Source organism: Epinephelus fuscoguttatus, linkage group LG13 (genome assembly GCF_011397635.1).
Source record: "Epinephelus fuscoguttatus linkage group LG13, E.fuscoguttatus.final_Chr_v1".
NCBI classification, from domain to species: Eukaryota; Metazoa; Chordata; class Actinopteri; order Perciformes; family Serranidae; genus Epinephelus; species Epinephelus fuscoguttatus.
Window position 1 is genome coordinate 19,413,471 of NC_064764.1, and position 24,155 is coordinate 19,437,625.

General features: G+C 41.1%; 3 protein-coding genes across 9 annotated transcripts; 2 read left to right on the forward strand and 1 right to left on the reverse strand.

Moving 5' to 3' along the window:
• Nucleotides 1–443: 443 nt before the first annotated feature.
• On the forward strand, nucleotides 444–15,015 carry pfkla (phosphofructokinase, liver a). Its single transcript, XM_049593881.1, has 22 exons — nucleotides 444–692; nucleotides 1,549–1,622; nucleotides 1,738–1,815; nucleotides 2,929–3,118; nucleotides 3,457–3,622; nucleotides 4,134–4,178; nucleotides 4,258–4,366; nucleotides 5,849–5,944; nucleotides 6,184–6,276; nucleotides 6,498–6,623; nucleotides 6,720–6,784; nucleotides 7,017–7,080; nucleotides 7,213–7,359; nucleotides 7,461–7,531; nucleotides 10,616–10,703; nucleotides 10,812–10,964; nucleotides 11,303–11,467; nucleotides 11,554–11,615; nucleotides 12,357–12,468; nucleotides 13,532–13,631; nucleotides 13,760–13,865; nucleotides 13,948–15,015. Exons 1-22 carry the CDS (start codon nucleotides 608–610, stop codon nucleotides 14,093–14,095), a joined length of 2,343 nt encoding a protein of 780 aa, XP_049449838.1. The 5' UTR covers nucleotides 444–607; the 3' UTR covers nucleotides 14,096–15,015.
• Nucleotides 15,016–15,325: 310 nt separating this feature from the next.
• LOC125899497 (uncharacterized) lies at nucleotides 15,326–18,554 on the reverse strand. 2 transcript variants are annotated; one of them, XM_049593882.1, is made up of 14 exons: nucleotides 18,435–18,554; nucleotides 18,129–18,185; nucleotides 17,873–17,993; nucleotides 17,656–17,745; nucleotides 17,376–17,563; nucleotides 17,241–17,283; nucleotides 17,037–17,145; nucleotides 16,839–16,914; nucleotides 16,691–16,761; nucleotides 16,410–16,594; nucleotides 16,197–16,332; nucleotides 16,072–16,113; nucleotides 15,948–15,975; nucleotides 15,326–15,868 (listed from the first exon to the last, which is right to left on the reverse strand). In XM_049593882.1, the coding sequence occupies exons 1-14, from the start codon at nucleotides 18,484–18,486 to the stop codon at nucleotides 15,741–15,743; spliced, it is 1,326 nt and encodes a 441-aa protein (XP_049449839.1). In that variant the 5' UTR covers nucleotides 18,487–18,554; the 3' UTR covers nucleotides 15,326–15,740. The 2 variants fall into 2 exon arrangements, with proteins under 2 accessions (XP_049449839.1, XP_049449841.1); XM_049593884.1 differs by lacking the exon at nucleotides 17,656–17,745.
• Nucleotides 18,555–18,569: 15 nt separating this feature from the next.
• On the forward strand, nucleotides 18,570–24,155 carry tmem169b (transmembrane protein 169b). 6 transcript variants are annotated; one of them, XM_049593889.1, is made up of 4 exons: nucleotides 20,650–21,028; nucleotides 21,661–21,678; nucleotides 21,751–22,070; nucleotides 22,530–24,155. In XM_049593889.1, the coding sequence occupies exons 3-4, from the start codon at nucleotides 21,797–21,799 to the stop codon at nucleotides 23,162–23,164; spliced, it is 909 nt and encodes a 302-aa protein (XP_049449846.1). In that variant the 5' UTR covers nucleotides 20,650–21,028; nucleotides 21,661–21,678; nucleotides 21,751–21,796; the 3' UTR covers nucleotides 23,165–24,155. The 6 variants fall into 6 exon arrangements, with proteins under 6 accessions (XP_049449844.1, XP_049449845.1, XP_049449846.1 ...); XM_049593890.1 differs by having other exon boundaries at nucleotides 21,664–21,678; XM_049593887.1 differs by lacking the exon at nucleotides 20,650–21,028 and adding an exon at nucleotides 18,570–18,635 and having other exon boundaries at nucleotides 21,661–22,070.

A 24,155-nucleotide genomic window follows, 5' to 3' on the forward strand; every position in this document is an offset into this window, starting at 1 on the left:
CAAAGTGACCATAAATGGACATAAAGTTACAAAAAAAACAACAACGTAAAATCACAGAAAGATGTGTAATGACTACAAAGAGGTTGCAAAAACAACAACAAAAGAGGCTAAACAACTGTAATGTCTGTGTCTGGCTCCTGTAGAGCAGAGGTGGTGGGGCCTCCTTCATGTCTGTGCTCTTAGCTCCACAGCTCTACATGGGTGTAGCTCTACATTCATATTTCTACGTGGCTGGTGTTCCTTCAAGTGTGACAGTAAAATCAGTTGATAAGATCGTGCTGTACGTGCGTTGTTGTGATTTCCTACTGTATAAATCTCAGCGCTCGGCGAGCAGGCGGGGTTAACGTCTGAAGACGTGCAGAAGCTGGACCAGAGCTCTACCGGGTGGTTCGGGTAGATAAAGTAAACGCCCACTGTGTGTACTCCTCCCAGCGGGCTCGCTTTTGGACGGGGCGGAGTCAGACCCTGGAAACTGTTGATTTACTAATGATAACCTACTGACGAGGAAGCGTCACCTCAGTGTACTATTAAACTACTTTATTTAGCTAACGAACGGACATTTATTAACTTTCGCCTGGTTTCCGTGTTCCGAACTGAGGAGGTCAAAATGTCTACAATGGACTTGGAGAAGCTGAAGATGTCGGGAGCTGGTCGAGCCATGGCAGTGTTGACCAGCGGTGGAGATGCACAAGGTGACTTTAAATTCAGTCAGGTTAGCTTTATGACGCTGTTAGCAGTCTGTAAGTACATAATGTTAACGTTAAGCTAACTTAACTGCAGCTAACGTCTGTCATTGGGTCAAAGGTCGCGTATGGGCTGCATAGGCTACATGTACATACGTTACTTTCGCAACTCACTGTGGTGGGACGTACACCCTCTCTTAAACTGTACTTAGGGTACAGTTTGAACTACTTTACTTTATTATGTCCATTTTATGCTACATTATACCTCTTCTCCACAACAGCACAGAGGCTATCATTGTGATTTTAACTCCAGTACATCTATGTGTTAACTTTAATTATTAGTTACTCTGCAGATTCAGATTAAAAAATACAATATATAGTCTAATATACAATTGAAATGTACTGTACAGTAGGTTATATGTTAGGTTAATATGTCCTGAATTTACCAGCTGCAACTTTTAAGTCTATAACTCATGAAAGCATCAGCAACTATAATCCAGTGGCATCCAGTATATATTTCTGTAAGGCCATTCTGCATGATGAGTACTTCTACATGTGCATATTTTGATGCATGAGTATTTCTAGACTGTGGTATTGTTACTTTACACAAATGCAAGCTCTGAATACTTCTTCCACATCTGGTAACGCATACAGTGTCCGGGTCTGTTCAAGTCATGCCTGTCAGGGACTTTGGCTTCTTCCTCACAGAGCAGATGGCACCTTTGCCCAATAAGCTGTAATAAAGTCCTATCCAGCACAATGTTTGATTTCCCCATGCAGGGCAGTTGTGCAACAGCTTGTGTGTAATGACTTGAGAAACTGATGGGAATCTGATACCTAATCTGTGCAACTGTTCTTGACTCAGGGATGAATGCTGCTGTCCGAGCCGTGACCAGGATGGGCATCTATGTGGGGGCCCAGGTCTATCTTATTTATGAGGTGAGCAAGCTGTTTGTGTTAACATGACTCTATTAATCATTGAGTTAGGTCTTTATTCTTGCTTTGCTGACCTGCATTGTTCTTGTTATTAATGTACAATATGGAAATTTTCCAGGGGTATCAGGGCCTGGTGGATGGGGGAGACAACATCAAACTGGCACACTGGCACAGTGTGACCAACATCATCCAACTGGTGGGTTATATTAGTATTACTGTCAGCCATTGTTGACAGCAGTGGTAAAGGCAGCTGTAAACAGTACATGGTGTACTAGAAAAAGCACAGGTGTTACAAATAACAAAGTAACAAGCTGTGTCACTAAGTTTTTTAATTACACCTGAAAAGGCCTATTATGCCTTAATTATAATGTTATTTAGCATCTGCTTTGTTTCTTTCTGCTATTAAATATCTCTATTTCTCTTTCCTTTTATGGTTTTAATAGGAATTTTATTATTTCATCCCTCTCCTCTCATCTCGTCTCTCCCTGCCTGTATAATACTGGTTATAATCTGGTAAGGGGCCTTGCTGCATGTGTTTTAAGCCTTATTAGTTGAAGAAGCGGCAAGTCGCACCGTTCAAAATGAAATTATAAGCAACCTCACCCTGCTTTTTGCATTAGTTGTCATGGATTTATGCAGGGACCATATTTAAGGGCATGGTTTACTTTTTCTAAAGCAAATCTGTGGTTTGGTTTTTATGTACACATTCTGTAGAGCACTGGTTCCCAGTCTTTTTTTGCTTATGACTGCTTTAGTCAAGGCAACATCTATTTCCCAGTAGTCTCAGGGTTAATTTGTTTATTCAGTTTCAGTTTGTTCAATTTAAACAAAGAGTGATTTCTCATTCTTGGGGTGATTCGTTTGATTATAATACAGAGAAATTCTCCGAAATAAATCTAATTTAATGTTGCAGAATATCATCTGTTTTCTTATCTCCTACTCTAATATTTATCTCACAACCCCTTCGATAATCTTGTGATCTTTTGTGGGAGCCATGACCCAAAAGTTGGGAAGCACTGCTGTATAAGAGGAGGATTGAAGCTCACATTTGGCATTAAAAGCACATCACAAACATATCTTGAGGGTTTTTTTTTTTTTTTTTTTTTTTTTTAATTTGGCAACCTGTCTCTGCTCACATTTCATCAGATCTGAATCTTTAATCTCAGACATCAGATGTATCTAACAATACAACCATGCACTAGACAAAAAAAGAAAAGTTTCTGTCACTCAGCATGACATTTTTCAGTAACAAAATATCCTGTTTGTCTTGATTTAGTTTGTGACTTCTTATCTGACATCTCTGCTGCAGGGTGGGACTGTGATAGGTAGTGCCCGATGTAAGCCCTTCACATCTCGTGAGGGCAGGCTTGCTGCCGCCTTCAACCTGGTGAAGAAAGGCATCACCAACCTCTGTGTGTGTGGCGGAGACGGCAGCCTCACCGGAGCCAACATCTTTCGCAATGAGTGGAGCGGTCTGCTGGATGAACTCGTGCGGAAAGGTAAAGCACTCTCATTTTCAACTCGTCACTGAACCTTGAAAAATATTTGACCCTCACAATGTCCTCGTACAGCATAATGGAAACAATACAGTAAATAACATTTCATTCTATGCTGACATAGTCCTTCAGGGCATAATTTTATTGTTCAGGGTATGTTATCAGCTTTGCATCATTTCATGTCAACACAGACAAAGAGCTGTATCATCCACAAAAAGTATTTATATCCATGTATCATTCTCTAGCTTGTTCTGTAGTGATATGATTATTTCCTTTTGCATTGGTGTATATAATATTAAGCTGCTAGTATGACATCTACAACAATGTGCATGTTACTTCAGGAAGGATCACAGACACTCTGGCCAGGCAGCATGACCACCTGAACATCGTGGGGCTTGTGGGCTCCATCGACAACGACTTCTGCGGCACTGACATGACCATCGGAGCAGACTCTGCACTGCATCGCATCATGGAGATAATTGATGCTATCATGACCACCGCACAAAGGTTAGACACTCTTGAACAGTGGCAGCACTGAAGCAGCTGGTCTTTCATCAAAGCAGCTATGATGAGGTCACTGACGCACGTAATCCTCATTTGTTCAGTAATTAGCACTAAATAAGTTACACGCCTACAAACATCCCGAACACAGAAAGTAAGAAAATACAGGCAGAAGGCAGAGTCTTTGTAGAAAAATACACCACCACACACTGAGAGTGGGTCATAAATGTTGATCAAGAGGGATTACTTCCACCGTTTGCCACCATCCATACATTATTTTTAGGAAAATCCTGTATAATGCGTATTTATACCTGCATAGTGTAATAATGAAATGCAATCATCTAGGTCCGGTTTAATTCAAATTCAACTGATGCATTCAGGCCTGTTTGGCACGTGGTCTTGCCTGGACTTGTTCCCTCTGCTCTCTGCGTGTTGCTACAATCTGGAAAATTCACTGTTTGAATGCTCACATACCTGCTGCAAATGTTTTAATTTAAATCTTGTATGCCTCCCACAGCCACCAGCGCACTTTTGTTCTGGAAGTCATGGGGCGACACTGTGGGTGAGTAACACTCTGACACACTTTGCCTCGCTTCATAAACTCCCTCTGAATACAACCAACAATTGTGCTGTTACTCCAGATATCTGGCCTTGGTGTCAGCTCTGGCATCTGGGGCAGACTGGCTCTTCATTCCAGAGGCCCCTCCTCATGAGGGCTGGGAGGACCTGATGTGCTCCCGTCTTGAGTCGGTAAGGCAGAAAAAGTAGTCAAGACCGTATTTTAGCCCCAGGCACATGCATATGTATACACACTGCTCAAAAAATGAAGGGAACACTTAAATTACACATCAGGTCTTGATGAACAATTCATTCAAGTTGGAAATCCTTACTGATGTACATTGTATAATTGTTGAGAACAAAACCATTAACTGATGATTGGGCTTGATTCAAAGAAACAATTGAAATCACAGTCTGATCTAACTCATAATGTGACTCAGTAGTGTGTATGGCTCCCTGCGTGCCTGTATGCACGTCTGACAGCGTCTGGGCGTGCACCTCATGAGTTGGTGGATGATATCCTGGGGGATCTCCTCCCACACCTGGATCAGGGCATCAGTGAGCTCCTGAACAGTCGAGAGGTTAAGTCAGTGGCATCAATACCTTCATCATCCAGGAACTGCCTTCACATTTTGGCCACATGAGGCCAGGCATTGTCCTGCACCAGGAGGTCTGAGGATTTCATCCCAGTACCTAACAGCAGTCAGGGTACTGTTGGCTATGATATGGAGGTCTGTGTGACCCTCCAAGGATACGCCTCTCCAGACCATCACTGACCCACCATCAAACTGGTCATGCTGGATGATGTTACAGGCAGCATAACATTCACCTCGGCGTCTCCAGACTCTTTCATGCCTGTCACATGTGCTCAGTATGAACCTGCTCTCATCTGTGAAGAGAACAGGCACCAATGGAGGACCTGCCGATTCTGGTGTTTTCTGGCGAATGCTAGTTCAACTGCACGGTGCTGGGCTGTGGGCTGTGGGCTGTGCTCACAGCCCTGCACCGTTCAACTGCACGGTGCTGGGCTGTGAGCACAGGTCCCACTAGAGGATGTTCAACCCTCATACCACCCTCATGAGTCTGTTTTGACAGTGCACACCAGTAGCCTGCTGGAGGCCTTTTTGTTCCTCCTCGCACAAAGGAGCAGATACCGGTCCTGCTGCTGGGTTGATGTCCTTCTATGGCCCTGTCCAGCTCTCCTCGTGTGACGGCCAGTCTCCTGGTATCTCCTGCTGCTCTTGAGACTGTGCTGGGAGACACAGCAAACCTTCTTGCGACCACACATAGATGTGCCGTCCTGGAGGAGCTGGTCTACCTGTGCATCCTGATTGCAGGTACTACCTCATGCTACCAGTAGTGACAAGGACACTAGCAGAACACAAAACTAGGGAAGAATCAGTCAGGGAGGATAAGGAGAGAGCAACTGACTGGGATCACCACATGCAAAACCATTTCCCTTTTCGGGGATTGTCTTGCTTTTGCCTCTCCATTTGCACAAAGCAGGTCAAATTGATTCACAATCACTTGTGCTTCCTAAATGGACAGATTGATATCCTTGGAGTTTAACTGACTTGGTGTTATACTGTGACGATTAAGTGTTCCCCTGAAGTTTTTTGAGCAGTGTATTTACTCTCACTGACTTACTGATTAATGTATTTTGTTTACCTCCAGAGCCGCATAAAGGGGTCCAGACTCAACATAATAATCATGGCAGAAGGAGCCATCGACATAAATGGCAAGCCCATCTCCTCTACTTACGTAAAAGATGTAAGTTTAAAAATGTAAGGGCAGAGGTTGATTGAGTGCTGTCTGTGCTGTATTTAACAGCTGCCCATGATGTTGAAATATCATATAAATGTTAAACTGGCAGAGAACAGTTCATTTCAGCGTTCAGTGTTTTCTCTCAGATGTTTGTAAAGGATTTTTATCTCAGTGTATTTCTGTTGTGCATGCCTGCTAAGTGACAAACCCATAATATGCTGAAATACTTGCATGTCTTTTTGAAGCTGGTGGTAAAGAGGCTGGGTTATGATACCAGAGTGACCGTGCTCGGACATGTTCAGCGAGGAGGAACTCCCTCTGCGTTTGACAGAATACTGGTGAGTTAGACAACATGTTTTTTTTTTATACTGCGAAACTGCAGCTATGACACATGACTAAAAAAAAACCTGCATACATGTTAATTTTGGTGGCAAAAGGGACAAGTTATTGTCATTATCCATATAACCAGTACAAGACATTTCTGATGTGCAGGAGGTGATACTCTGCAATCTTAAATATCTATGCATTTTAACACACTTGTATGCGCTCATGTTTTCAGAGCACTAAGTTAGGTGTGGAGGCAGTGATTGCCCTGATGGAGGCCTCTCCTGACACCCCAGCCTGTGCCATCGGCCTGTCAGGGAACCACGCTGTTCGTCTGCCTCTAATGGAGTGTGTGGAGATGGTGAGTTGCTCTCCTCTCTTCCATAATTGATCTTAATAGACATGCTCAGAGACAGTGGGAGGTTGCTGGACTTTTTGACTGTGTCATAATTCGCAGACTAAGTTGGTGCAGAAGGCCATGAACGAGAAGAGGTTTGATGAGGCAGTCAAACTGCGTGGAGGGTAAGAGATGAGATGTTTTTCATGTATATTAAATAAATAGAGTATGTTGTTAAACTAAAATGCAAAATTGTCTTGATTCATGTCATCACACTTTTGTAAGTCCCTCGCAAATGTATGATCCACTCATGTTAATTTTACCATGCACCGGATTTAATTTTGTTCATGTTTTTTTTTGTTTTTTTTTTTTTCTTCTGTAAATTTGTCCACGATAAAAATACTGATTTTCTTGCAGGAGCTTTGAGAACAACTGGAACATCTACAAGCTTCTTGCCTTCCAGAAGCCCGCCCAAATTAAGGTAAGTTTCTCACTAACACGAACACACACCTGCACACATACACATACAGTATTTGTAGTGCTAACGTGTGTAAAAGAATCACAAACATTAAACTCAAATGTCCTCACTTATATCTGACCCATGTTCCCTCAGAGCAATTTCTCCTTGGCTATCCTGAACGTGGGAGCTCCAGCTGCAGGGATGAATGCAGCGGTGAGGTCTGCAGCTAGGAGAGCGCTCGCTCAAGGACACAAAGTCTACGCTGTCCATGATGGCTTTCAAGGACTTGCCTTTGGACAGGTGAGAGCTTCTACCTCGACATGTTTACCATCCCACGGTAGATTTTAGCAACAGGTAAGATGTATGAGACTGACAGGAAACTGTCGCCTGTCTGTCTGCAGATTTTTGAGATGGAATGGCTCAGTGTGGCGGGATGGACGGGCCAAGGGGGCTCACTGCTGGGGACAAAACGGTGAGCAACAGGCCACTTTAGTTTCTATAATGTGAACATATTTGAGTTATCTAAAGAGTAAAATGGTTTAATATCGTGCTTCTATAAAATTTGGGGATTTAATCTGTGTGATGTTTTTGTGTAGGACAGTCTGAAGATGCATGTTTGGTATGAATTCAGCAAAAAATGTGGGAGGAGATAGGTTTAATTAGTTTTACAGATTTCAATAAAAACAGAGTGATGGACGTCATAATTTGTGCTAGATTAGATTTTACAAAATATTTCAATTCAAAATGAAAGTTGCAAAGCTGTAGGCCATACAGGTGATTTGTTATGAATTTTTAAAAGCTTTGACTATAAAGCAGTTGCTGCAGCGCCATTATCAGGACTGTTGGCCCTTGTTGAGGAAGTTAAGCATGTGACTGGACCTATGTGCCAAGTTTGGTTTGTTTCCGTCCATGGGAAGTTAGATTTCCTCAGACGGATAAGGAGAAGAAGAAGGCGATGACCCCGATTATGTCATATCCAATGTACAATATAAAGTGAACGTCAAATGACATTACAAGATAATAAAAATTTTTTTTACTGTAATACTGTTTTGTAATACTGTATATTAATTTTAAAAATCCTTGATAGGTTACATGGAATGTCCAGTGTGTTTGTGTTAAGTGCAACCCTGAGGGTTCTGGGTTTGAATCCACCTGCTGGCCAGAGCCCTTCTGTGTGTAGTTTGCATGTTCTCTGAATAGTCCTTTATTCCATATGAAGCATTTATATGATGTTTAGATTTTGGTGAGGAAAGTGTTAATATATTAAATTTTCATATATTAACCATATATTTTGATTTTTCTACCATTTTAATAAACTTAATAATCCAGTGGTTCCCAACCTTGTTGCTTAAAGGGATAGTGCACCCAAAAATGAAAATTCAGCCATTATCTACTCACCCATATGCCGACGGAGGCCCTGGTGATGTTTTAGAGTCCTCACATCTCTTGCGGAGATCAGCGGATGGAGCGGCTAGCACACCTAATGGCAGACAAACAAACAAATACGGCTCAACAAAGAAATGCTGTTCCTCCTCAGTTTCAAAGTCTTCAGACATGTTGGGCTGTCCTTTGCTAAAAGACCGTCATGCAAATTATCTTTTAGCTACTGTGTTTACTGTTGTCTCTCCCTGTGGTGCACGTGTCACGTGATGTAAACACGGGTCAGCAAAGCTCATGCTTTCGCTGGTCTCGCGCAGGCACGCACACGTGAGTGCAGAGCACAGAGAAGCAGTCAGAGCTACAGGCTACAGTGAGGCTAAAAACAGTGTTCATACGACGTTTTTCGAATGGGTGAGTAGAGAATGGCTGAATTTTCATTTTTGGGTGCACTATCCCTTTAAGGGACCCATTTTTCTGTCATTGACTTAACTTATGAGCCCTGACTAAGAGACATATTTTATGAATATTTTCATATTATATTCAATGTGTAACAATAATAGTACTAAGCAACTGATAAACTGTATAATCAAACCAAATAGGGCACGCAATAACTGCAGGAAGTTTGTGTGAATCAAGCAGTTTGGATGAATTTTATGGGATTATTGTCTGTGAATCATTAATAGTTATTAGGCTTCTTCTTTGAGAATGTCAGTGTGTCCTTCTCCCTGACACTTGGCCTTTGTTCTATTAGCTCTTTGGTCATTTTAACCGTGTACTCTTCTAATGCAGGATGAAGCTGTTAAGCCGAGTTTAGGCTTTGTGAATGTAGCTTGTGTTCATGTCTTCACTGTGTCCTTATCCTGTGAGATTTTGTAAAGTTTATATCTTGAATAACAATTTAAACCTAAAATATAACAACTGTATTTCGTTTTCTTAACAGAAATAAAAGAAATGCTGAGATACAGGCCTACTGTAAATATTTTAAATAAGTTTTTTTTCATGCCTTAAATCAACCTTCCATAAAGCTATGGCGACCCCTAGTGGGGAATTGGGACCTACAGGTTGGGAACCAGTGTAACACTGTGACAGAGGATTTTTATCATCTTAGGTGTTTACCTCCAAAATTATCAAATCTTACAGTTACCATAATGCAGCCTTCTTACCTACATCTTTCAAATTCAATGGTGCCAGTTTGTAATGCATATGTTATGTTAAAAACACGTAGAGCCCTGTCTTACACCTTGCGCAAAGCGGCGCACAGCGCAGCGCAACAGTCATTGCCAGTAACTGACCAACACAGCTGTCATTTTCACAGCTCGCACCCATGTTGTGGAACTTTAGTCCATCTGTGTGCCCATGGGTGTGTAGGGCTTAAAATGAGGTGTGGTCAAGCGCATTCTTGGTGCATCACTATTTTGAGGCAGCAGAAAGTAACCATGCCAGTGAAGAACACAAACCTGGTCTAAAGCCAGTGGCACAGTGTTTTCCTGTTATTTAAAAGGTACAGTATTAGTAAGATACGCCTTCATAGGCAGATTCAGAAGGTGTGTACACTCTATTACAGACAGTGAAGTGTGCATGGGTTGTGGGTTGGTGAAATAAAACATCATTAATGAGGAAAGTATTAATTACATTCTCTAAAATGTGAATGTAGCACAGAGCTGCAGAGCTGCTGTTCGACTCCTCATTTAGAGAGACGCTGTGCACTTTTACACATGAAGAGCAGCATGAACTTTATTATTTCAGAAGCTGACACTTAAGTTCTGTTTCCTCCGTCAAGTTTATGATTACAGTTATAGTTTTGATGCTTAAATGTCCCACGAGAGCTCTTACTGCTTTACTCTCAGCAAAAAAACGCCTGCTTCTCCAATTTGCTGAATCCGCCATGTAAGTGTCAGCGTACCAGCTGCGGGCACACCTGGCTTTTAAGCGAAGTGAGAGATGACACTTGGTTGAATTTATGTTAGGCACAAAGCACACCTTTGATTACTTAAGGGACTAAATCCAACCCTTTTGCCCCTTGTACCTTACTTTGCACCCAGATGTAACATGTAATTTCTCAGACTTGACAAACCTTGCTCTAGAGCCACAGGAAAAATTACAACTGCTCTCTCAAGCTGTGTTACAGTCCTTGTGACTTGCAAATTTTAAAAATACGTTTCATGCCCTGTTTCAGAACTCTTCCAAACAAACACATGGGGAAGATCGTAGAAAACATTGCCAAGTACAGCATCTCAGCTCTGCTCGTAATCGGAGGATTTGAGGTATAAGACACAACCCTTTAAAGAACCAGATCTGCAGTTCTTGTACATAATTTTGTGTCAATGTTACATCAAAGAGATTTTCAATCTACTTCTTGGTGACTTTCAAAGGCGTACGCAGGTGTGCTGCAGCTGTTTGAAGCCCGGGGTCACTATGATGAGCTCTGCATCCCCATGTGTGTAATCCCTGCTACCATCAGCAACAACGTCCCTGGAACTGACTTCAGCCTGGGAGCAGACACGGCTGTCAACGCTGCCATGGAGGTAATGCTGAGCAGATGGCAAATTAATAGGGTGACTTTGATGTTTCAGGATTAACACAAATAGAGATGAAACCAAGCCAGAAAACGTCACGTTATATGAGATGCCATATTATTAAGATGCACTTTGAACTCTGAATACTTAGTGAAAACGGGCACAGTGAGTAGTCAGAGCATTAGTTTTTTTTTATCTTAAAACTTTGAGAATTGAGGCAGTGTTTGAAAGCACATAAAGCACATAAGGAGGAAACTGATGTTGGAGCTATTGCGAACCGACATTGTTGACCCTTCCTGCAATCACCAGTGTCTCCTTTCACTCTGTCATTTTAATTTCTTCCCCAGGGTTGCGACAAGATCAAGCAGTCTGCCTCTGGGACCAAGAGACGAGTGTTTGTGGTGGAGACGATGGGTGGGTACTGTGGATATCTGGCAACCTGCACTGGTATAGCTGTGGGTGCTGACGCAGCCTACATCTTTGAAGACCCCTTCAACATCCACGACCTGAAGGTAAGACCAAAAGAAAAACCTCTGCTGTTTCCTTAATTTTGATCATAATGTCTTCAGCTCTCTTTAAATATTTGGCCTTTTGACAGACAAATGTGGAGCATTTGACTGAAAAGATGAAGAAGGACATCCAGCGGGGTCTAATATTGAGGTACGGAACACTCGGCCCTACAGAGACCTAATGAAAAAGGTGTTTGTGCATCTGTTTATCTACATTATATGGCTCTGTATACACAATGGATATTTTCCTCTACCTTTTGGCTTCTCGTTCACACTGAAGTAGTTTGAGTTTTTTTTTTTTAATCCTCTTCTATAGTAATAATAATAATAAAATGTATTTATAGAGCACTTTTCATACAAGGGATGACAATAAGAAGACAATAAAAAGACAATGATAAGCAAAATATAAAAGTGAAGGTAAAAAGGACAGAGACCAGTAAGAATAGAAAAAAAATGAAAATTACTATAAAATAATAACAATTACATTAATTAAAAGCCAGACTAAATAAGGAGGTTTTCAGCTGTTGTTTAAAAATGAAAAATGTAAGGGGAAGATTTTACAAAACTATCTGTATGGATGTGTAAAATGGAGAGTTCAGGAAACAATGACATCATCTCCTCAGCTGGACATCTTAATTACATTATGGTGCCATATTTTAAGTCTGAGGATCACCAAAATCAGTAAGTTTTATTATCTGGGTAACATTATTGTTTGCACATTTCAATGCAAATGATCTAAAAGTTGTTGAGATATTTCAGTCTGGATTAAAGTGGTGGACAATTCAAGATGACATACTGTACAGCTTATATGGAACATATCATATTTTAGATGTATAAAACAGTGTCAGATTAAATTTTTTTTCTTTGCTGATCATTTTCTCTGTCTTATCAGGAATGAAAACGCCCATGCAAACTACACCACAGATTTCATCCATAGGCTGTATTCAGCAGAGGGGAAGGGCATCTTTGACTGCAGAGTCAACATATTGGGACACCTTCAGCAGGTATGGAGCAACTATACAGTGGGAGGACAGAACATGCCAAAACAAAATAAATAAATGACTTCAAATAAAGTAAGATTACATTAAATGTACAGAGATTAATACTGAAAATAAATGCAGGCATTGACGGATAAAATGTGGCTTTAATTGGTATTTGTTTCAACTTGCTTCTTTATTTATTGTATTTGTTCCCCTGGTAGGAGCCATTATTTGTCTGCTTATTTTCAGTCTGTTTGTTTGTTTATTTTCAAGTTGTCACTGGGTGGCAGTGCAGATTAGGGTGGTGGTTTGGGTCCACGTCATGATGGGTGCAATTAGTATATAGGCTCAGGTGTACTGGGCGACCATTTCATGCATGGGTGACGGGGAGACTGCACGGTTTTTACCGCTCCCTAAGATGCCACTTTGTACCAGCCAGAACCATCACAATTAGTCAGATCACTCCATAAAACTTTTTGCCATGATGTAAACCTGTTCTGAACGTGACGGTAATAAATGGGAACCTCACCCGACCGTGGACGTCGCTGTGGACATTCATTCATTCCTCCATTCATTCATTCAGTCATCCAGTTAATTGCGTTAAAAACAAGTCCCATCCTGCACCCAGCCGAGTGGCTAATTGGTTGCCAGGATAGCCACTACACCCCTGTTTATTTACTTTATTACATTTTCCCTTTCATTTAATTTTATTTTTGCATTTATTTATTTATTTTTTGTGTTTTTCTGTATTATTTTCCCTTTGCGTGTCCCCCCATTTATCTCTGTATTATTTTTTATCATGCATTTCTTCTTAATTATACAAGGGAGGGGGCTGTCATTCAAAGTGTGTCACATTTTATGAATTATTTAACGGCTACATTTATTATTTGTGGTATATTAAATGGCATATTTTATTTATTGTAATATATTTATTTTGGCAGCTTCTTTCCTTCATACCATACTAGAGTCATCGTCTTATAAAACACACCTTAGCAAGTTACAGATGTTTCAGTTTAAGTGACACTATACTGTGAGGAGACACAGTCTTGCAATATATTTATACTCAGCTGGTGTGTTTGTGTTCCAGGGAGGAGCACCATCTCCTTTTGATAGAAATTATGGCACTAAGTTGGGTGTGAGGGCAATCCAGTGGCTGTCAGAGAGGTTGACTGAAAACTTCCGACAAGGTAACGTTAATGTGTTAGGTAAAAGTTGACATCAATTTCTCAGAAACCCCAAATCAAACCACAGCAATGTAATGATTCTACCATTGTGTGTGTGTGTGTGTGTGTGTGTGTGTTTTCGTTTCCACCAGGCCGCGTGTTCGCCAACTCACCAGATACAGCATGTGTCCTTGGCCTCAGCAGGAAGGTCATCAAGTTCAGCCCCGTCACTGAACTGAAGGAAGTGACTGACTTTGAGTAAGCGATATCACAGGTTTTTATCAAAGAGGAGTTCATTAATAATCCGTCTTGATAATATCTGATTACGTCTGTTTTTCAGGCACCGGATGCCCAAGGTCCAGTGGTGGTTTAACCTTCGGCCAATGCTTAAAATGTTGGCCAAGTACCAAACCAGCTTCACTGAGTATGTGCCAGGGGAGATAGAGCACGTGACACGACGTTCCATCAGCATCGACGCTGGGTTCTAGGCTCTTTAACGCTACAGTGCACACTGCACTTTTTAACCTTTATCTGTCCATCCTTTGTTTCTTTGCAGAATGCATACTCAGAGGAATACTTCACCCAGAAAGTGATCCTTTGTATATCAATTACTCACCGCCGATTTACCTTGAATTCTAAAAGAAAACTTTGTTTTTCTTGCATGCCTCAACAACGAATGAGGAATCCAAAAACGGTGAACAATCTCGATGAATTCAAATAAATGGGGGCTGCATTTAACATCAGCAAAACTATATCAAGACGTCTGTTTACAAGCTCTAACAACTCATGCAGTCCAAGTCTCATTTATCCAGTTGTGTGCTCAGTACTTAACAAACACATGCATTTTTGCTACATTATTTAATACTTAGACGAGGAGCGCACGCACTTGCCTAAGCGCACTCCTTGTTTGCAGAAATGTTTTAAATAGTAAGGTTTTAGTGAGAATTTGGGAATTATTGAGCATACGACTGGATAAATTAGTCTTGGATTACACTGCATGAGTTGTGTGAGAATTTGTAAAGATGTTTTGATATAGTTATACTGTTGTTAAACAAAGCCCCCCTTCAATTCACTGAGAATGTTCACCGTTTTTGGATTCTTTATTCATTGTAGAGGTTGGAAAGAAAAATGAAGTCATCTTCACAAATCCAGTGTAACACAGGGTGAGTAATTGTTATATAAATCATCATTTTGTGGGTGAAGTATTCCTCAATGAATGGTTTTAAATTCGGTGCTATGTACGTTTACAGGACTGAAGACTTTTAAAGCCAACATTGATCTCAGTCTTGACAGTGTCAAAGAAGCTACTGTATGTTTAATAATGTAAAAAAAGTACTTCAGGTATTCATTTGTTGCATTCAGTAGAGATTTGCTACTCCTTGTGTCAAGTGAGCCTCTGTGTATTTAAATCGTGGCCATAAAAAAAGAAAATCAGATGTGCCAAAAAGATTGTATTGTATGTATCAATGCAGGGCTTGTATGTGGTGTGGTATGAAATAATATAATCAGAAACCTTTAGTAAAAGTAGTATGTCTGTGTTATCCAGCTAAGAATTAGAGCTTCTGAATTTTTGACATTCCTCTATAATTTGCAGAATTTTTTTTAAGGGTCCAGTGGTTGTATTTTATTCTGATTTGTGTTCAACTCCTTTATTGTCAAAATGTGACTGAGACCAGTGAAATGTTAATTTAATTTTATTTTGAACTGTGTGAGACTAAAACAGTGCCTCTGTTAGTAATGAATGCAAACTAAACAGCAATTCACAAAATACCAATTGGCAGTTTGTTACACGGTGTAATAAACTTCACAACTGCTTTACTTAACAATGAAAAATCTGCAAAGAAATGTGACATATGTTGTGGGTTTTTTTTTGATACTACGCTAATCTTCAATAAAACGTCATTCAACGATGAGATTAGAAATTTGTTCTTTGTCATGTGAACAGCTATTGAAATAAGATAATAAGTTAACAAATTAAGAACAAAAAAACCTACCTGGCAACTTCACTTAGATTTTATAACAGCGTTAAACGATGAACTCTTACCTAAGGTATTTGTCATTGCCCACTATATGAGAACATAACCAAAGAAAAGAAGTTGATGAACTAGCCTGATGAACACTTGCTTCTAGCTCTCAAAAGTTGAATGAAAATGGAAACTCATCCCTGGTGTTATCTTTGTTAGTGGCCTCAGGGCTCTTGGAGCTAAAGATAAACTTGAAGTCTTCACCTTGCTCTGGTTGGCCGAACAGGAACTCAGGACCTGCAAAGTCATAAACACACCTGCAGTTCACAGGCAGGTAACACACATCACAAAAACAGAGATGTGACTTGAAACTTACATGTTGAGGACTTCGATTCTGTGGTTTTCTGTAACGAGACAGAAACAGTTTGGTATTTTTGTTCAATAATCAATACGATCAATAATGTATGAAATAAAAGGGGATTCCAGTAAAAATGCAGTACCTTCACATTGAAAAGAGAGCCGCTAAAAGCGAAAGACGTCTCCTGTGAAGAAATGTGGAGGTAATTCCAAAACACAGAAAATGCGATTTCTGTCAAATCAGTCATTCCCTTTGCTCACTCCTCACCTCATCCTGTGACGAGCTGAAGTCAAATCCAAAGCCAGAGAAGCCCGGGGTGCTGGGCTCAGAGTTCAGAGAGAACAGGAAAGCTGGAGATTTGGTATCAGAGGGGCCTTTACGTGGGGGGCTGTCAGGGCTAAAGCTGAAGAGAACAAAGTCAACATAAGTGGTTGCCGTGACAGTCACTCAAAGTGTTGGACAAGTCAGACAAAGCCTTACGCAAATCTGAATGTCGGGGTTGAAGGCACAGCTGTCATTTCTGCCGGGGAGGGTCGAGGAATCGTTTCTTGAGGTGATGACTGAGGAAAAGCAGCGAGTCCCTCGTCCTCTTCACTCGGCGCCTGCCCTTCATCTAAAGCTGCTCGTTCTTCTATCGCCCCCTCCACGCCTGATGCTGTAGATTGCTGTTCATGTACAAAAAATACACTATATAGGACTGTTTTTATGGGGGGAAAAGGGGCCATTTTAAGGACAATCTAGGTATAATAGACAAACATTACCAATACTTGGTCCTCTTGTCCAGGCTCCTGTTCCTGCACCTCAGTGTGCATCTCATCTGACTGCATTTGCTCTGAAGAAATAAATATAATAATGAGGTTTGATGCAACATATACATCTGAAACACACAGTAGACTTATCTCTACTTACCATCCAATGGATAACATGACCACTGCTCACTGCTTTCCTCTTCTGGGGGAGGGCTGCTGACAGTAGCGCACTGCACCTTAAAGATCCGTTCAGATTTATCAAAGTGGCTACAGGACCTGCTTTAACATCTGCATTTATAACTGCTAGAATTTTGCAAGCTTTACAGTTCCATTAGTATTGTTTAATGTATTCAAGTACCTTGGTCTGGTTGAGATTAAGTGAAGAAATATCAATGGAAGAACTACTCTCCTCTTCTGTCTGAGGGTCTAATTGTTTCTCTGCTCCTATGGGCTGCTGGCCTGGAACACTGAAGAAAAGTGAACCCAGTCAAAGACAAACTGAGCTTTGCTGGAGGCTATGTGTCATTGTTCTTCGCTATCTGTAAGATTCACTGAAAGATACCTGTCTGGTAGTTTCTCATTTGAGGCAGAATCAACCTCTGGACCTGGTCAGGCAGAAATTCAATGAACTGTATCAAGAGGTGTAAATATTTCAGCTCTACCAGAGCAAGTTATGATGATATAAAGAGTTTATTACCGGTGAGATTGTCCAGCTCCTTCTCTGTGATTTTTATTTGGTCATCACAAGCCTTGATACTACACTTTGTCTCCTCATTTTCAGCCTGCAGCTTGAGGAGCTTTTGAGCGAGGGGATTTTGGTAAAAATACTCCTTTTGTGACTGGAATTTCTTCCAGGAGGTAGTGATTCTCTCTTTGTAGACTTCCCTTGTTGGGTCACAAATGAAGAACAGTTAAGGTTGTTTTTGCCCACAAAAATATATTAAATGCAAATAAACACCACAGCTAACTGAACCTACATGTCACTGTTGTAAGTGATTTTTCTGTTGTCCAGTTCTGCTCTCAGTGTCTGGTTATACTGAAGAAGCAGGCTGTGAGTCGCCTTCTTGCTAAAGTTACATGGATGACAAGCAGTTATATGTAATATGCACTGCTTATGTTAAGTTACAGGTAAAATCTGATTGTGTATTAACTTGGTCTGTCATGATATGATCCACAAATACATAGCCAACATACCTTTTAACATTCCCCCCATTCACTGCACTCTGCTTCATCCTGATTTCATCCTTTAGTTTCTTTATATTGTTTTGCACTGCTTCATTATGAGATCTCTTCTTGGCAATGTCAGCTCTACAAACTGTTGATAAAATGTGAGCTCTTGATGGACACCATTTTACAACATAAAACCCGAGTTTGTTAGCCTGCCTCTCATACAAGTATCTATTTTCACATAGGTTAAAAAGGGTAACTGTTGAACATGGCATTAACTTACCTGTAATTCGTTGGTCGATTTCATTCTTCTTTTGGGAAACCTCCCGACTATGAAGAGCTATAAACAAAAAACAGTCATCTTATTTAGAAATAACTATTATCTTTTTATATTTCTGTAAAAGCAGTAGGCTTGTGGTGTTATATCTCACCTGAATTAGCTTAGGTCACTTAGCACCAAAGCTAGCTTGCTACTGACAGCCGTTAGCATAGCAGCTAACGTTAGCTAACCTTAAACATTTAACTTAAACATCTACTGACAACAAAATTACAACTGTTAACGAACAATGAACTCAATAACTGAACTCACCAAGCTGAAAGAGGGCACTGTCGATTTTATTCAGTGAAAACCGGTCGTTCATTTTTCCACCAGCCTTCAGTTAGCAACATTAGCTGACTCTGTTAGCTTTCAGGCGGGCCGCGGGCTGCTGCTGTCAACGGCTCAGACGTTAGGAGAGATGCATCCTTTCAGTGTAACAGAAACGTCTTCATGTCATCAGCTCCAGTGAAGGTAAGCTATTATTTAATGAAGAGAGACACGAAATAATTAATGGTTAAGTTTTAGATGTCACTTAGATGCACAAGAGTTTGTCAAACCTCTAACTCACTTGTTGTCTGAGGTGTTTTCAGTTTAGCTGGGATTGATGTTAGCATGGTTAGCATTTTGGTGCATTTTACTTTAAGTGACCAGTTTATGTTACTAAGTTACTAAATAAATCTAATTCTAATTAGTAACATTTATGGACAACAAATATTCATTAGGTTATTTTAAATTAACTTACTGCTTAATGTTGCTGATTAGAAAATGGGTAGGCCTATATTCTTTTCAGTAAAAAGTTTATATGGAGCCGGGAATAGGTTGTTAAATATTGTTCAGTCCAAGGACCCCTTAGCTGAAAGAAAGATGGAGCAGGGACCCCCTACATATAAAATAGGTGCCCCAGGAATGAGTCCTAAAACCAAGAAAAATATGTTTAGGCTATGTTTTTCTTGCTTAAAACCGAGTAAACTGTAAAAGAAGGAAAGGTCATGCTAACAGTGACAGCTTTCAAGGAGCCAGACTTTTGTGTCAGTTCTGTTGGAGTCAATGAGGCAGGCACAGCAAATCAGGCTATAACCCATCATATCTTTGTTGTTTCAACTTTGACCCATTATGCTTATTTACTGTTCACTGATGTGTTTTTTTTTTTTTTTTTATTCAAATATATGCGTTGGTTTTCCATGTTACTGGTCTCCAAACAGATCATTGCTCTGTTTTGCAGCTGCATCTCAGCCTCTGCTGGACAGAGCCATGATCTGTTTGGAGACCTGTAACAAGAAAAACAATCAATGTAATCTGGCGGAAACATTTTTCAGTCAAAGTTGGAGCAACAAAGATATGCCCTGGCCACTTCATCAGCACATTCTTACTCGATCTCGCCACATGTCGACGTTAGGTCATGGACTTACATGCATTGTCTCTTCTTTCAGAAATACACAACTTCGAAATTTACTGTTTACTTACAGTCAGTTTCAAAATAAATAATCTACGTTGCTAAACAACTTGAAATGATGTTTTTTTCCCCCTCAATAACTGGTGCACATGGTTGAGTTTATGCAACAAAAATATGTGGTTGGGTTTATGCAACAAAAATATGTGGTTGGGTTTAGGCAACAAAAATATGTGGTCGGGTTTATGCAACAAAAATATGTGGTCGGGTTTATGCAACAAAAATATGTGGTCGGGTTTATGCAACAAAAGAGCAGGGTTTGGCTTTATAATCTTATGGGACATGAACACTGCTCTTTTGGGTGAAATCCGGTATTTGTTGGATCCATCCAGCATGTCCCACATGAACTTTTGCCACCTTAACTTTGGTTTTTGTCCTGCAGCATCTGCCAGCAAAGCAGTTTTGTGTTGCTATGTGTGGTATTTATTCAGTTTTGGGAAATCACGGTGTCTAGAAAGCATCAGTGGCTGCAGCTGACAGGGACAGCTAACAGCAGCAGCAAAGCTAACATCAGGACGTCATCTGTTAAAAGCCTCCCGTTACGACATGAAACTACTCCAGTTAGCTCAATCATGTTGTAACCAAGACATCCGCTGGAAAAAATATTTTTTTCACGGACCGTTTATTGAGTTAATGAGTCGTTACAGACACGGCTAAAAGCTAACAGTTAGCCCAGCTAATCTATGGTAACCATGTTATTAATTACACAACGTGCACACAGAAATAGTAATGTTTGTTCAATCATTGTGTTTATAGACTTTACAAACATCAGATTAGTCTAAACGGTGATATAGTGACTTGAAAATGTGATATACAGATATATATATATATATATATATATATATATATATATGTATGTATGCATGTATAGCTAAACTCTGCTGGTTTTCTACCCTTAAGTATTTGTAAACAACAAGGCGATTCCCTCCATAGGGATATTTAACTTTTACTGCCAAAAACAAGTAAAAACAAAGAGATCATTAATTGTATTCCTATATTTGAAAAAAATATATTTTTGATGATGGTTTAATAATTTTGTATTTATTTTTTTGAGGCCTCTGTCAGTCAGTGGCCCTTGGAATTGTCCTAATTCCCCCCCTACAGGGGGCGCCACTGTATATGGCGCCACTGCCTACTCTGTGGGCAGATGTGCTTGAACAGTGCTTTTGAAGTGTTCCCACCCTCCATCATTCTCCCTCATGACGGCAGTGAGGATTATGAGTGGGTCGGCTTGGTGTGGGTGTGACAGAGGTTAGAGGGGCGGGTTTAGTGCTATTCTGGAAATCATTTTGCGTAGCGCATCTGTATCGGCACAAAAACAGCGCTGGGATGTGTGGACTCCTGCATCGTCTCAGTGTGATTCATCCGTACACGGTATAGTTTATCTACCCGGTGCGTGTCCATCCTATTAAAGGTAAGACTCAGTTTAAATTGCAGGTCTATTTAAAGTACATGTTGTTCGCCGGCTGGCGTTTGCAGACAAAAGAGCGGACATGGATGGGTGGGATTTACATGGGAGGGGATCAGCTGTGTGAAGAATGGGTTGCATTGTCGCCTTCACCCCCTCTTATCAAATGATGTATTCTTTAGGATAATCACCTCAATCCATCATTGGATTTTGTAGCTTTTCTTTAATTGTGTCTGTAAATGTAAATATAATGATTTTAATACACTGAGCTCGCAGCATATGAGCAGATAGTATCGCTGCGCTGTCATGCAAAACAGAGGCAACCCCCCTTTTTGAAAAAATCTATCAGGCTTTGTTTGTCATCTATCTAACGCGATTTGTTCTCTGTGTGTTCAGATGCATAAAGTCTGCATAGATTCATGCTAATGTGACATTTATTAGATTTGTTATTAGTCATCCTCACAGAAAAGGCGAGACTGCAGGATGTAGGCCAGGATCAGTGTGCATGGAGGAGTGCATTCTTACTGTGACTGTAAAAACAAGGCATATTTATGTCTCTCTCTCTCTCTCTCTCTCTCTCTCTCTCTCTCTCTCTGTTTGTGTGTATATGTGTGGGTGCTTTATCACTTTGTATTCAGCAGGAAATCCTCAGATTAAACACTTAAACAGAATGGATGGACACAGTCTATGCTGCTCAGGACTTCACCATTAGTCTCCATATATAACCCATCAAAAACTAAAAAAGTCAAAAGAGTTACTGGATCAGGTGAGATCATGGCACAGGTCGAGGAGTCTCACACCGAGGGAGAGGGCAGCCCCCAGATGATCTCCTTGAGGTCAGACATATCAGGGAACCACGTGGACGATGGGGAAGTGGGGCCCTCCATAAGGAGGAAGAGGAGGAAGAAGAAAGACCCGCGTCCGGAGTCCATCATTGTTTACCGCTCTGAGATAGAGAGGGCGCCCGGAGAGGACCAATGCAGTGAGGAGGGAGCAGAGAGGAGCACAGAGGAGGGAGCTAAATTCCTTTCCACACCTACAGGCGAAGGTGAGAGGGATGTCAGATTGTGTTAATGTCAGGAAGCCATATGTCGCTTGTTATTACTGAAGGAAAGTTAAGTCTTTGGTTCAGCATATACCGTGCAATTCACATCTTGCAAACTGATGACATGAACAAAACTGAAGAAGGATTTGTCGTCATTATGGGCAAGTTCTGGTGAATTATTATGCACCAATTTGTGCCTTATTTGCCTTAATTTATTTTGTACATGTCATTAGTTTTGTCAAAGCCCTCTGCTTCTTTCATCTTTTTATTTATGCACATGCTCTAAATATTGATGGGAATGTGTCCCTTGTGTCCCCTCTGAAACAGATACCTAAGAGTATGGGGGCATGTTAAGTAAAAAATCAAGAATGAACCTTAGTATACCACATTTATTGCTTGTTTTTTTCTTGCTTGTTGTTGACCATATTGATAATTGTCGTATTTCGTTTTTTCTCTCATCAGGAGGAGGATGGAGCCTTCCCCCAGACAGCCGCTACGTGACCCTGACAGGCACCATCACCCGAGGGAAGAAGAAGGGTCAGGTGGTGGACATTCACCTCACATTGACAGAGAAGGAAATCAGGGATCTGGCTAAGTCGAAGGAACGTCTCGACGCAGAGTGCGAGGCGGGGGAAGGCTCTAAACGCGCCTGCGGCTTCGGTGTGTGCCAGGGACCCCATGTTGTCTTATGGAGCCTCTCCTGCGCCCCTGTGATTTTCCTCCTCTCCTTCATCACGTCCTTCTACTACGGCACTCTCACCTGGTACAACGTCTTCCTGGTGTACAATGAGGAGCGGACGTTCTGGCACAAGATTACGATATGCCCCTTCCTCATCATCTTTTACCCCATGCTCATCATGCCCATGGCGCTGTCTCTGGCTCTGTACTCCGCCGTGGTGCAGGTGTCCTGGGCCTTCAGCGAGTGGTGGCAGGCTGTGAGGGACCTGGAGAAAGGCTTCTGCGGCTGGGCCTGTGGGAAACTGGGACTGGAGGACTGTTCCCCCTATAGCATAGTAGAGCTGCTTGACTCTGATACCGTTTCTGGCACTCTGCAGAGCAAGGCTCCCAGTGAACTTGCCCAGACGTCATCAGTGTGAAGCGAGGGGACACTGAGGTCCATGGCACATATGGGTGTAGGCCTGAATCAAAGTGATTCGAAAAATGTGCCAGAACATTTAAGCCCGTCACAGGAAAGTACTTGGAAGCTGTTTCACTATACTTTTCTGTTAATGACAACTTATCAAACACTGCCTATTCTGTCCTGAAATGCTTAACTATTACCACAAAATTTATAAAGCATTACTGGATCCAGATCACTATGAATTATTCCTCTGAGCATGGGAATGGTAATGTTGGATAATTTTTACTTTTACATTTTTTGTTTTTAGAGTTATCCTCCAATCACTGAATCCCACTCAAAGATCTTTTGATATATGCAGGCCATGGTGCCTCCTGTAGTAAAGCTTAGATAAACTGGCTGTGGATACACACATGATGTCGGAGGCCTGAAGGTTAAAACAAGTTTCACTTCATCTGTAAATATCTGTAATTAAATGTACTTGTGTGTTCTGAGCTGTGCACAGACGTTTGAAACAGGATGCATTTCAAAGGCTGTCTTGTATGTGAAGGCTTCATAATCACTCTGTGAAGTTGAATATAAGGCTGGATTACCAACTGGAAAACTGCCCCGAGGGCTCCGGATGTGTCAGTTACTTTGTTTGAATTTGATTAATTACTGGTTTGATTGGAAATATGCACCATTCAGCACAATATTGCCCATAACAAGAAGCACCTCAGGGTGGGCAGTGTCTGGTGAAAGGGTTCAGTGTCAGCATCTAGTTTTCAAAGCTTTTTTAAAGGGTAGGTCTGCATTCTTTTTGGGGGTTTTTTCAAATGCAAACAAACAGTCAAAAAAGTGACACAGGTTAGGCTGTGTTCACATCAAATCCGGTGTTCACTTTTTTTGTGTGGTGTCTGAGAGACCACTAGACTTTTGCATTTCCGCTCAGCCCTCTTTTCAGACTTTAGAAAATCTAGCCCATATCTAGAGACTTTCGCCAATCACAGGTCATTTCAGAGAGTTTGTGT